Genomic DNA, 14,443 nt, shown 5'->3' with positions numbered 1-14,443 from the left:
AAGTGATAGCCACCGTTATCTGGGATCCAGAAGGTGTGATCTACTTGAAGAAGGGCAAAGCAGTCACTACGCCAAATTATTGTGTCATCTTTCACCGGCTTACTTTAGTTTAGGCTTCGAACTGCTGTTAAATGCACCGTATCCTCTGAATTTGACTTATTTTGTTTATAAATTTGATAAATTCACCAACCGGACAGAAATTCGAGTCGAATGATTATCCTCGCCACAGAGAACTACTTTGTAGCGCTCGAGGAAAAGTTTTTTTCCTGCTTCGCTACTGGTCCAAAATATTCGTATTTCTTTTGTAAGTCTCATCGAACCACTCTTGACTTCTTCATCAATTATAGACATTTCTGTTGGCATCTTCAGAATCTGCGATCAATGCTGATCTGATAGCGAACTACTGGGATCTGTCGAAAGAGAGACTCGTTATTTTATTTTCGAGTGTATATGCAGGGTATAAATATTTCAGGAATGGTCTTGATACAAAAAAACTTTTCATCTGCTGGACTAGAATTGTGGAAGAGTTTTGATTCACGGATTTAATGGTAACTTGGGTAAGCGGGGCTAACTGTTCACCGTGACGATTGTTGCCGAGTGTCTTTTAGGTGGAGACGATCGTAGTCTAGTGCGTTTTCTACTATTGGAATCCATGTTTGAACAAGAAAGACTCGTAAATATTCTTTGTTTGTTGAAGTTAGGGTTGTGCACTATATTTTACACAGTCGAATATGGTACTTTAGTTATTTCTCTTGTTGTTTTGTTTGGATATCATTCTACAAATCATTGGTATAAGTTGTTCACTATTTCTTCAGTATTAGGGGACAAATTATGCCATTCACACACGTTTCCCATGGTCGTAATATTATTGAAATGGAAAAATTGACGAAGAAACTCATAGTAAAGTACTGAGACTATTCAGAGGTTATCAAATGATTTACAATTGCGGATTTTTGGTACTTCTGTAGATATGTCCGTTTTCATTAAAGACCAGGCCCTACTCTTATAACCTAAGATTTTATTTTAATGTTTTCGAGAGTTCGGCCAATTTCCCTAAGCGTAATATATCAAAATATAAGTTTCAACTGAATGTTTGATTTATAAATTTAAATAAAATTTGCACATATTATTTTATTGGATTCATAAGGTCATCAATAATTGAAAAAATATTTATAATGATATAAAAAAGTAAAACAAATGTTTGTTTATAGCACTTTTATGGGCCGTGTAAGCTTTATGAATATTACATGCATCATTCTGGAAATAACGATTTTATTTTACTTCTTTTATTATTTACAGTTTGTCGTCGTTATGGGTTCGTTCATAAATATATTTATTAGGCAATTATGCTAAAAATGGAAGCATACATACAGTGAGGTCAAAACGTACAGTATAAATTAATTTTCTACATAATTATGAATGAAATATTTGTTGTATAAAATCATTCATCTAACCCAACAACTCCTTAAGAGTCATAACTACCCCTGTAGCGAATTTAAATAGTAATTGTAGCTATATATAACTTTTTTCATTCTTGGATAGAAACAATTTTCAATTTTTCATTATTTTATTGATACCGGATGGGCAACTAAGAACGACGTCGTCCATACCTCACGAACAAATTATATTACAATTTCAGGCTGCGTTAGATGCAGGAGATCCAACTTCAGGGACGTGGGTCTGTAAATGTGTGGTGCAGGATTATAAGCAGATAAATAATTGGGCCATTTTTTCAATGAGGCAGTAGACTATAGACGTTTGAAGAGATTATCACCGTTTACACATTTATCAAGTCACTTCGGGACAGAAAAAATATATCGATCTATGGTTTTGACTATTTTAATGTTCATAAAAGATCTACTCAAACTTTTATGATTCTATTTAATTTTGTCAATCACAATGACCAAAATGACAACGTCCTCTAGCATTCACGTTGCTAATTAAATTGCTTCAAATATATATATTTTGTATTGTGGGACAAAAGCTTTTTCAAACCACATCAAGTTTATAAAAATCGGCTAAGCAGAACCGAATTTACAGGTATTTTTTATAAAAAGTTTCCCACTCTCCCCCACCTCCTAATTGAAGAGACATACTAAACTTTGTGGAATGAAGAATGAGCAGAATTTGTTTAAGAATTCGATTATAGTTTATAAAGTTCCAGTTAATAGGGTAATTTTAAAAAAAATTTGCTTTTTTAATTTTATACTTTCAAATACGCACTTTAGTAATGGACTTCAAATTCTGTAAATAATTTCCATGTCCACTTGATTATAGTATATCTTTATTCACTTCAAATCGTTCTAAATAACTAGACAGCTGAAAAAATCGTGAAAATAAATCTATTTACTTGTCATTATTTTTGGGTCCTCCCTCGTAGTTTTTAGACATAATTTATATACGCCTATAATAATTTAGAAATAACCATCATATCCATATTAATTTTATAAATATAACTATATACATTTGTAGCTTACGATTTTGAATATATTATTTTAAGAATAATCTTTAATATCTTAAAACATTAAGGTACTTTCATAACATACCTTTTTTTGTAATTTTATAAAAACAAAGTTGCAGACATACGCACGCAAACACGCCACGTATGTTGAGATAGAGAAAAATAATGTAACTAATTGAAATACTATGATTTAATAAAATATTTTTGCAACCCGTTGGGGCGTAGTTATTAAGAAACTTCAATCCGCGTTACCCTTATGACCCATCACAAAATTCAGAGCGTTGTTTTGAAGAGGTCTGCGCCCTCTACCCTTAGAGTCCTATTTATATTGTAAACATTAAAGCAACGTGAGAAAGCGCAGAAAACTCAATATTACATTGACCCGTTCGTATGATTTTTAAGGGGAAAAGTGTGTCGTGATAGTGCCGTGATTTTAAAGAAAAACACTGATTCTGTTATGTTTCCATTTGCTGGAAGTTTATGTTTTCGTCCTAGACAAAATTGGTTGGCAGTTATTCCTACCCGTGATGACATTTTGGATGATAAGGTTTGGAAATAATAGTTTTCGCATTAATATTATGCATTATTATATAAATTTATATAAATTATGGATACTAGTTGTTACTTTTATTATTCGGTAACAGTATATACAGCAATACTTATTGGGTTTTAATTCCTAACCTCATTAATTCGCATATAATAATCGCTGGTTATATTAACATTATTTCACCTGTTGAAATGGAGAATTTGTCATATAATTTAGTGTCACTATAGTTCGTTGACCTCCGATCAATTAGATTTGTCCCGAAAATCCAAAAAAAACATAAATTCAAATAATTTTTGAAAATTACAAATGGGAAAAAGGATTAGATTTGAAATATACAAGATATTGAAAACACGGTATAACTTAAAACCGGATATTAAAGTTTTGATTCCAGATAATGTTTTGGTTTTATAATACAGGTTCGTTTTACTAAATTTGATATAAGTTCGTTTATTATCGCCCAATAATTAGCAACGTTGGATATAATTCAAAATAATTACATGTAGAATACATAAAGAAATTTGAATACTATAATTAATCATATAAAATTGTGGTTTTTAACTGACAATTTAGATGAAACATAGAGTTGTATTAAAAATAGAGTGGGCGCCATTAAAATCAAAACTTGTTATTCTCCTTCCACAGAAAATTCGACATCATGGCGATCCAATTAGAATAGAGTAGATAAAGCTGGAGAGTAGTATACCCAAAGGTATATGTAATACTCCTAAATGGGCAGTTTTTATGGGAAAAAACGTCTCTACGTTACGGTGCCGACAATATTCATTTTCTCTTTCGTTCGAGGCACTTTATCTATACTGTGCATGTTACATGCACGCAAAAGATGCGCAGAACTAACTCAAGCGCTCGGAAGAGAGACAGAGAGAGAACGATAAACTATTTGTTTCACTTAGTTGTAACACATTCCACGAGCTGTCCATATATGAGATGCTCTTTCACTCTCACTATCAACACCTCTATCGAGCCTGCTACAATCAGTACCCGTATCCCGCTCTTTCTATCTGTTAATGTCAACTCTATGTTATGAATATCATTCGCTGTCTTATTTATATATACGGATATACGAGGGGAGGTAAAAAAGATGATAAATCATTTTTATGCAAACAAACTGAAAATTATGAAAAAAGATGTTCATATGTACAAAAATATGTGTTTCCTTCACAAACAAGTAGCTAATATTCGCTTAAGAAGGTATATTATTGAAGACGATCAAGTCCGATTAGTGACGCGCAAGGTGGTTGTTGGCACTAGCTTGTCAGTACATATTTAGGCTTTTTTACTAGCACATGGTCTGCTCTTACCAAAGAATATCGAGTTTCATCTGATATTGCACATGTACTGAAAACGAGTTTGTTGATCAGATAAGCTGCAAAGTAAGAGGGAGCAAGCAATGGTAAAGTTTGATGTTAAAACTGGTTTTTTAATTCGGATTATTTGAAATAAAGATGATTTTTACCAGATGTGGTCGATTAATAGAAAAATTAAAATTTATACATACACAAAAACGTGATTAAAGGGAGATGTATAATGTGTTGCATACATATAGGAACATTGCTCACTTTTTTTAAATAGAAATGAATCATTCTTTTTTTAGATGAAGTTAATTTTTTATAAATTTAATAATAACACAAAAATTAATATATCGAATTGAATTTTTAATAATTTTTTTTTTTTAATTGGATAAAAAGAAAAATCACTCTCCTTATATAATGAGACCTGAAATTCATTATCGACTGGCTCGTTGGTCTAGGGGTATGATTTCCGCTTAGGGTGCGGGAGGTCCCGGGTTCAAATCCCGGACGAGCCCAATTTTTTTTAAATTCATTCTACTAGATTTTGTGAATCCCTTGTAAATCAACAAATTAATGTAGAAAATCTTCCAGCATTTGAAAATATCCTATTAATACGTAATAAATATTTGACATATAAAATAATTAATCAAGCTTTCCAACATTTCCTTATATAATGTCATAACAGTAAAAAATTATGCGAGTTCTGAATTATTTAAATCATTTCTATAGTTTCAACATCCATTAAAATGAAGATAACAAATATACACATAAAAAAAATTGGCCCATGGGGGGATCGAACCCGCGACCTTCGCGTTATTAGCACGACGCTCTAACCAACTGAGCTAATGGGCCGTGATTTTTTCATTATAATATTAGGTATAGATGTTTTTTATTTATTTTTTCACGAAAAATTCTTTTTTGGAATTAACATGTTTCGTTTCTAATTGAATTACAGTAGTCAGAGACGCTTATATGTTATTAATATCATATAAAGGATGATTAAGAAAACCTTTTATAATCACATTAATAAACAAATTTCGTTTCCCATGGTTAAATAACCAAAAATTTATAAAATGGAGGTCCATTATTCAATTTTTATACATAAACAAACAAGCAGGTAGAATGTTGAAAACTGTTCAACAATAAAAATGTGTGATTACGTCGAAACGTCTCTTTTTGTATTTTATGTTTATTGTTGTCAAATATTTCTATAAACGTTTTTGTAATTAAGGTATAGGGCTTTATATAGTTTTTATAAGAATATAAAATAAAGATTGTTTCCATCAATATAACGGGATAAATTATACTTTGGAATATTCTGAACCAATGGCTCGTTGGTCTAGGGGTATGATTTCCGCTTAGGGTGCGGGAGGTCCCGGGTTCAAATCCCGGACGAGCCCAAAATTTTTTTATTGTGAAAAATTATTTGTTCATTTTAATAATATATAATATGGGTATAATATAAAATGCAAAGTAATTTTGTTTTTTTTGTATATAATTAGATTATTTTTTCATTATACAGCCCGGATCTCGATTCTAGCTACTTTTTTCTTACACTTTTAATTTTTTCTTGGTGGTTAACACTTCAACCATGATGACGAACTGAAAGAACATGTTACAACCATATATTTAAAAATACAGGCAGCAACCCTTTTATAAAGATGGTATATAAAATCTCGCCACGTGCAACATTATGATTTCAAGCCACGTAGAAAATTAGTTTCAAAAGTTGCAGATTTTTATACCGGGTGGGTAACTAAGAATGGCCGTCGTCCATATCTCAGGAACGGATTATACATGGTGTTCTGGGACTTGATACAAATTTGGAATTGAGAAGATGACGTGAAAATAATGCTGTGGCATAAAAATTTTTTCCCACACGCCCCCAGTTTCTGAGTTATAGGCCTTCAAAGTTGCGAAATCAGAACTTATATTTAAGTATTTTTTCTAAATTATACATTCGATTGTTATTTTCAATGTTAAGTTCTGCTTAGTCGATTTTTATAAATTTGATGTTTGAAAGAACTTTTGTCCAGTAATACCCAATAGATAAATTCCAACCAATTTATGGTCGATGGTCGTTTTTATTTGCCCACCCGGTATTTTTGATATGATCAAATAAAATTTACTTTGTGGATATACCTCGTATATTATATAACGTATTCATATTCCACTACATGGTAACTGCACAATAATGATTAGATGAAAGTTTAGTATTTAACGCCATTTTCGTAACATATAATTTCCTTCCCATTTTCTATACCGTTTGTTAATTTTCTTTCAAATTTGCACCTTTCTAAATAGTATCTTTGTAAATAACAGTTTCCACGGACAAATTTTGAAATATATAACATATTAGTGTGTGTAGATTGGGATCAATACATATATCAACTCCTGTTGGAATTTCCAGATCCTGGTAAATTTCCCGTTACGTTTCCATATCGGTTTCCCCTTCGCTTTTCTGCTGCTCTGTTACTAACCGATTAGTAATCGAAAATATTTGATTGGGAAATGATATCGACAGCTCTTTGATAAGGGATTTGATGAGGAATCCGTGGGCGTAACACATAAAACGAACGCTCCGGTAATATTTAACAAGTGATTTTTTTTTGATTTCCCAAAAACCGATACTGTTCGTGAGGTGAACGACCTCGCCGCCTCCACTTGCGTCCCTAGGGTTCCGGCGCTCGCTATGCGAATTAATGTTCTTTCTCTCGATGTATATTTTTTTATTTTGTTGGCAGATGAGTTATTTTTGGAACGTTTCAGCCTTTTTTGTTCATTTCCGTGAAAGTACGTATGAAACTAGATTGGTTCAAATATTGTGTCATTAGAATTTCAATAATTTCACTTTGAATGAGATAAGTAAATAGAACATGAGGGGAAACTACAAGAAAATGTGATTGTAGAATCGAAAACTCAAAATGTTCGATACAAAATTCTGAAAATAAGGTAGATACATAAAATATAAATTTTTAAAATTAAATTTGTTGGTTTTTGTCTATGAAAATTCCTACACTTCAAATTAAATATACAAAACAACAAACTCCGAAAGTTACGCGAAATACGAGGGTGATTCAAATATAAATCAGAATACTTATAGCCATGAGCGAGAAGGATGTACCAGTTTCTGTTGCGTAACGAATCGTTTTTTGGTCAAACATAATATAAAATCCGCGGAAATTTCTTAAAAATTTCTAGAACCATTCTGGGATGAGTAACTCTCCAAGATTCAAGTGTTTAAATGGTGTTCCGCTTTCCGAAAAGACCGAGAACGTTAGCGTTGTAGAAAAACTCATTTTGGGACATCAATGCAATATTGGACGCGATATGGCTGAAGAATCTGGTATCATCGTATGTATTATTAAGCAAATAATTCATGAACGGCTCGGTTAACGCAAAATTTCAGCCAGATGGGTGGCAAGACTGCATTTTGAGTAGAAATTCACACGAAAGTCGTATGACTAACTAATTAAATACATTTTTTTTTCCAAAAATCGATTTTATTCATCAATGTAATCTCCTTCAAGAGCAATACAATAATTCCAACGCTTCTCTAACTTCTCGAAACCGTTCTTGTAGAAGGATTTGTCTTTTGCCTCGAAATAGGCTTCAGTTTCAGCAACTGCTTCTTCATTTTAGCTGAATTTTTTACCGGTGAGCATTTTTTTGAGATCAGCGAATAGCCATTAGTCACTGGGGGCCAAATCTGGGCTATACGGTGAATGAGGAAGCAGTTCGAAGTATAATTCGTTCAATTTAATCATCGTTGCCATTGACTTGTGAATCAGTGCATTTCTTGGTGGTTTTTTCTTCGACATTCTCCTTTATTTTTGCATTCAAACCATCCAACAACTCTATGTAGTATCCGCTATTTATTGTCTCTCCCTTTTGGAGATAGTCGATGAACAAAATACTGAAGCCGTAACCTTCCCAGCTGACTGTTAAGCCTTTAGACGCTTCGGACGTGGTTCACAGGCTGCGGTCCACTCAGATGACAATAGTTTTAATTCTGGAGTGAAGTGATGGATCTATGTTTCATCCATTGTCACATATCGACGCAAAAACTCTGATTTATTACGTGTAAACATCACCAAACCCTGCTCTGAATCAAGAACACGTTGTTGTTTTTGATCGACTGTGAGTAAACGAGGCACCCACTTTGAAAAAAGCTTTCTCATGGTCAAATTTTAATGTTTAATTGTAAACACACTGCCTTCTGATATCTTTACGACCTTAGCTAACTCACGCAATTTCAATTTTCCATTATATATAAACAATTTGTGAAGTTTTTTCATGTTTTCTGGAGTAACCAACTCAATTGGACGACCAGAACTTTCACCATCATCGGGGTCTGTGTGGCCACGTTTAAATTCATCCAAATTAAAAACAAATGGTTCTTTTCGATAGAGCAGAGTCGGGATAATACTTAAAGCCATTGTTGAGCTTGTATAGTATTTTTTTTTCATCAAGAAGCAACGATAAATTAACAAACGAAATCCATTGTTAAGACTGACTAATAATAGTCTTTTGAAAATTGGTACTTCATAAACGTCATTTGGATTTGACAATGACAGCGCCATTTGTGTGTCAGTCACACGACTTATTGAGTGATGTAGTAAGTGATGACATCTTAAGATCAAAACCGGAAACTTTTAAAATATCCCTCGTAATAGAAAATATTGTATTAGTTCACCATGTTATTATTTATATGACGTGTTTACCATTTTTTTAGTTTATAACTTGTGGAGAACTCTGCGCTTATATATTTGTCGGCCTATTTAAAAGCGACAGGTCGTCATTGCCAACATTAAAACTACAAATTTTGCGTATTGTACTCAAGTTTGGTATGACATCCTTTCCCGGTTCATAATGACTATGCTATAATGGTTTACCATAGGCATATTTGGGTTTCTTCAAGTAAAACTCAAATTGTTTAAAACTGTTTAATCCCGTGATTCCCAAAGTGGTTCAGGTGGTTCAGGGTTCTACGTTCTAAGTAATATTTTAAGAAGGTCAGCAACTGTTACTTGTAAAAACTTGCATATTTCATATTCAGTACAACGCGCCGAGTAATTTTTTAAGGAAAAATCGATTCCATTAACTAATCTTATTTCAGTGGCAATAGATGGAGCTCCTGCAATGGCCGGCGATATCGTGGGTTTAGAAGCCTGTCGACAATTGTGCGATATCACCGAACGGGAAGATTTACGGTTATTCCTCACATAAGTCAAGCCAAATATTGATAATTTGCTATCAATCAATTATCCGAATGGAAGGTTTTCTAAATAAAATTTGCAGAAAATTGATTGGTTCTTATGCTGTGAGTCACCGTAGATTTCAAAAAGGATGCAGTCACTTTTTCGATTGGTCAAATTTGCTTTATTGATATCCACTCACAGCACAATCAATTAGGATTTATTTGAAATTTGTTTAGTTGATTTTATTATTAAATAATTAACCCTAGTAAATCAATTCTAAATTTTTGTTTTACGAAAACTGTTAATTAGTCGTTAAAACTCAGCCATAGCGCAAGTTTCCATAGATTACATCCAGCAAAATTTTGAAAGTGGTCTATGAAACAAAAAATTTTGGAAACTTCAACAATTTTACGTTTAACTTACTATTACTCGTATTGGAAGGGAATGTTTCCGATCAAAGAATATCAGGAGAACAGGAATCCTTCGGGATAGCCGATACTATCCCGTTCACGACGGTTTTCCAAATTGTGCGGGAAACTTTCAGGCTCAATACACGCCGAGTGACATAACGAGGGATAATTTTATTACCTCTTGCAAAAGTGATTTTCTCTTATATCGAATCGTTTCATATGAACAAATTTTACATCAATTTTTTTCTTCTTTGATAGAATGAAAGATAAAATTTAATAATAATAATAATAGTTGACGTTCGAAATTCTCTGTAAATAAGTCTTATTTATAATATTTATTATATTCTATCAATAAACAGAAAGGAAGAAATGTATAAAATTTTTTTAGAGTAAAAAAAAAACTTGCTTAGCTCCAAGGTTATTTAAGTTATAAATTTGATTTGCAATTTGTGAAGCAGTTATTATTATGTATACTTTTCCGTTTTTTGTATGGGTCGAACTCAAGCAAGTTTCCAATCTGCAGGGAAGAGACTTCTTTCATATCATAGAAAAAAAGAGTTTGCATAGCGGGATTATTTCTTCAATTTGATTGGTGATATTCCATCGAGATCAGTATCTTTATTGCTGTCCAGTTAGTTTTAGTATCGAAATTCTATTTTTGGCATTGATGAAGCAACTGCAGGCATGATGGGTGGTAGTTTTTCCCGCGAACCAAGAGTTGCCGTCACTGCAATTGACCCATACTCACCAGTCAACGATGGAATTTTCACTTACTCACAAAAACTTTGGTTGACCGCTTTTGTGTCAGATCAAAAAGACCTAAATCCATTTGGGCAATTGATAAGATTGTTTTTTTACTTTCTCATTATACCGATCCTTGCAAACATCTATGGTCTGTTTGCTTTGTTGTTGACTGCTCTAGTGCATTTTCTATAAAACCATGGATTGTTGTCTGCAAATCCTTTGAAGGAGTAAAGAGTATAGGTTTCCATACTTGCCAAGATTACTTTCGAAATCTCGTTTGCATACACTGAAGGGTTATTGGAATGGAAACAAACATCATTTCGAGGAAGCATGGAGATTCGATCGGGAGGCTATTTAATCTTCGGAATATTTTGTTGTAAAAGGCTGCATTATGCTATTTTTTTCATTTTTTCTACTCTAGCAACAGGACTCATCGGCACGGTAACTAAACTTTCGACTAAAAAAAATACAATTTCATATAAAAGTCGAGGAAATGAAGCAGAAAATATCTGAGCAGTACAAGGGTTCAAGATACAACAAAATATGTGCGATTCGGTTAGGTTAGGTTAGGTTAGGGAGAGCCTCAATAAACTTTGTGAATAGAAATTATGTATGTATAAGAAATGAAAATTGTATTAGTGCATCTCGAATTTAGAAGCCGCTGAACACGGTGGTGATGACACGCGAGGTACCTGGTGCCCGTGGTCGCAGGTTTATACGTCTTCTCTTGGAGCCTTGTGGAATTTCGTTATAAAATTGGTTGAGTTATGTTAGGTTAGGTTATGGCAGCCACGTCGTTATAAAATTGGCTAAATATATACATTCCTTGGATTTTCGAGGTCGCTAAATACGAATATCATGATAGAAAAAGAGTACGAGGTTCTTATTACGAGAAATTTTGAAAAATTCTTAGCCTACTATAGAACCAAACAAAATTTCAATGTCAAAATATTTTATTAATCAACATATTCTCTTAATTGGATACAGCGAACCTGCAACGTCTCTAGAACTTTTTTTCAGTTGAGGAAAGAGATGATAGTCGGACGGAGCCAAATCTGGTGAATAAGGGGGGTGTTCTAGTAATTTAAACCCTAAATCACGAATTTTTTGCATGGCAACATGAGATTTGTGTGCAGGGGCGTTGTCCTATAAAAACAAAACACCTTTGGATAGCTTTTCGCGTCTTTTCTCTTTAATTTTTTCCCGTAGAGTGGTCAGTAATGTCGAATAGTAATCAGTCACGATTACTACATGGCAATCCTAAAAAACTGGAGCACGAACTTTTTCAGCAGATTTTTGGACACGAAACTTCTTAGGTCTTGGAGAACCAGAGTGACGCCATTTCATCGATTGTTGCTTTGTTTTTGAATCGTAGAAATGTACCCAAGTCTCATCCATAGTGACAATTCGGTTTAAGAAGTCTACATCGTCTTCAAATCGAGCACAGATCGTAAGCGATGCTTCTACCCTTGCACGCTTCTGGTCAACATTCAAACATTTGGGGATCCATTTTGGAGCAATTTTTCTCTTGTCCAAATTGACGTGAACTGTATGATGAACGCGTTGGTATGAAATATACATTGCTTCAAATATCCGTTTCTGCCTAATTCGACGGTCTGATAAAATCATGTCATGAACTGCATCGATATTTTCGGGGACTGACACAGAAACTGGCCTTCCCGATCGGTCATCATCTTCAACGGAAGGACATTGATTACCAAAAGTATTAAGCATATCTTCGTAAATCTGCTTACCTCTTAACCCTTTTAAATACTGGTACTTGATGATGGCTCGATACTCTTTTTTCTTTTAATTTATTGCGTAACTCTGGTTTACTTCTTTGACGTCAAACTTTACACTGACACTTCTAATAAGTTATTGTTCGTTGTTATGGTAACGCAATATTTTGTTTATGCATGGAACTGGTCTAGGCTAACTAGATATCAATACATCCTCGTATTGGAGATCGCAAGTTTAATTAGTTCATTTTCATTATAAAAATAGTGAAAAAATAATTCGAAATAATCTTCATTTTTTTCGTTACATTATAATTTAGTTTCTTCATTTTAATCACCTGCATGTTTTTTTGGCAAATAATATTCGATATTTGTACAATTGATTTATATTAACCTAACCCAACTTTTAACAATCAAAAGACCTTTTACTTTATAACAAATAAAATTAAATGAACTCATTGTAGATAAAAAAAAAAAAAGAAATTCATGTTCGTATTCGAGATTTACTTTGCGGGTAACAGCGATGACGTGCGGAAGCGTTTCATAAAAGCCTTTTCTTTGAAAGTTCCCATGTAACCTTTCGAGCTCTCTCAAACTACCTGCAATTAGTCCTTAATCTTCCTATGGTAATCTCTCCACTTCTTGACAGTTCGTAGGGCGTGAATTATGTGAGTATAGGCCTTACACGATTTTATGATGAAGTTCGAAATAGAGCGAGAAATTTTGAATCTTTAAAATCATTGAGTGTCTATAGCCATCACTGTCGAAGCCAAATATGCAAATGGAAAACTCAAAAAAATACCTATATATGCTAATCATCTATAGTAAATATGCATAAAAGTGTTGAAAATTGTTCCCCATTGTTTATCTAGTAATAGGTAATTTTTCTTTAGAGTAATTGAATTATTTACAAGAGGAAAATATTTCATAATCTCTTCAGCAACCCTATTTAAAGAAGGGGCAAGATATGTTACATGTATTAAGTTGAGGCAAAAGATTCTCAAATTTTGCTCAGCCTATTCCAGGTACGGTTCTGCATCTGAAAAAATAAGCAAAAGATATCAGGGATAGGCGTTGGAAAAAAGGTTTCTTATATAAATCTAGCCACTGTCAGTGCCTGCCAAAGCTCTACATCTTTCAAAATTTGTTCGTTTATGCACAATATGCTATTTACTAAAGATATATGCATATAATATGTACTGACCTCTGACAGCCTCTCGGTGGCGTATGCTTGTCAAAGATACAACTGTTTCTTCTCATTTATTATGCTGAATAAGTTATTTGTATAAAAATATATAAGTTCCCTGATATTTCTCAATTGAATGTTATAATATATAAGGTTTGTTATATTTTATCGTTTCGATTCTAACGGTACGTGTTTGTTAATCGACTCGAATTACACGTTTTTGATTTGACGTGCATACAATTAACCTTACTATTTTTAACGAGCTTCTGGTTTAACAACCGTCACATTGTGTGAACTTGGAAACCGACATTGTTTTTCAGACACCCTTTATACCCTATATTTTTCAACGTTGATTTTTGTAAACCATATTAATTAACTTTATACAGAAATAGTGTACTCCAAACCTTTGTATAACCAACTAAAAGTAATTGGTATTATCATTTTCAATTTTTAATTGGATGAACTTTATGAATGCTGGAAAACTTTAGTACAAAGTTCGAAGCACCATAAACCATTACTAGGATTCTATGGTTATTAAACAGATGAAATCTTTTTTAATTATTTATAGAAGCAGAAAATTTTTTTTCTTGTATTCATTATTCGAATTTGCACAATAACAAACGATTCATTGTGGATTTGTCCAATTACTATAGCGGTATAATATATTGAAATTTCTTGTTTACTTACAAATAAAAGAGCTCGTACCAAACACACAGCTAGAAAATCAACTGGAGGAAAAGCTTCTCGTAAACAATTAGCAATGAGAACCGCTCGTAAAAACGCGTCAGCTGCCGGTGGCGTAAAAAAAAACCAATTAACAATAATATACACAGACCGTGTGAGTAACG

At 33.1% G+C, this 14,443-nt stretch overlaps 1 protein-coding gene and 3 non-coding genes across 4 annotated transcripts in view; 3 read left to right on the top strand and 1 right to left on the bottom strand.

The window, feature by feature from the left end:
- Nucleotides 1–2,815: 2,815 nt before the first annotated feature.
- LOC130444827 (uncharacterized) overlaps nt 2,816–14,443 on the top strand; it is a 315,730-nt gene continuing 304,102 nt past the window's right edge. The window contains exon 1 of the mRNA XM_056780092.1: nt 2,816–3,008. Coding sequence (XP_056636070.1) covers nt 2,919–3,008 — 90 coding nt within the window. The 5' untranslated portion in view covers nt 2,816–2,918. The remainder of the gene's footprint in view (nt 3,009–14,443) is intronic.
- On the top strand, nt 4,762–4,833 carry Trnap-agg (transfer RNA proline (anticodon AGG)). The gene has a single exon. It is a non-coding gene; the product is annotated as a tRNA-Pro (tRNA).
- Nucleotides 5,097–5,170, bottom strand: Trnai-aau (transfer RNA isoleucine (anticodon AAU)). Its single transcript has one exon. It is a non-coding gene; the product is annotated as a tRNA-Ile (tRNA).
- On the top strand, nt 5,647–5,718 carry Trnap-agg (transfer RNA proline (anticodon AGG)). The gene has a single exon. It is a non-coding gene; the product is annotated as a tRNA-Pro (tRNA).

Source organism: Diorhabda sublineata, chromosome 6, assembly GCF_026230105.1.
Source record: "Diorhabda sublineata isolate icDioSubl1.1 chromosome 6, icDioSubl1.1, whole genome shotgun sequence".
In the NCBI taxonomy this organism is placed as follows: Eukaryota; Metazoa; Arthropoda; class Insecta; order Coleoptera; family Chrysomelidae; genus Diorhabda; species Diorhabda sublineata.
Note: the sequence above shows the minus strand (reverse complement) of the source record. Positions and strands in the feature narration are given on the sequence as shown.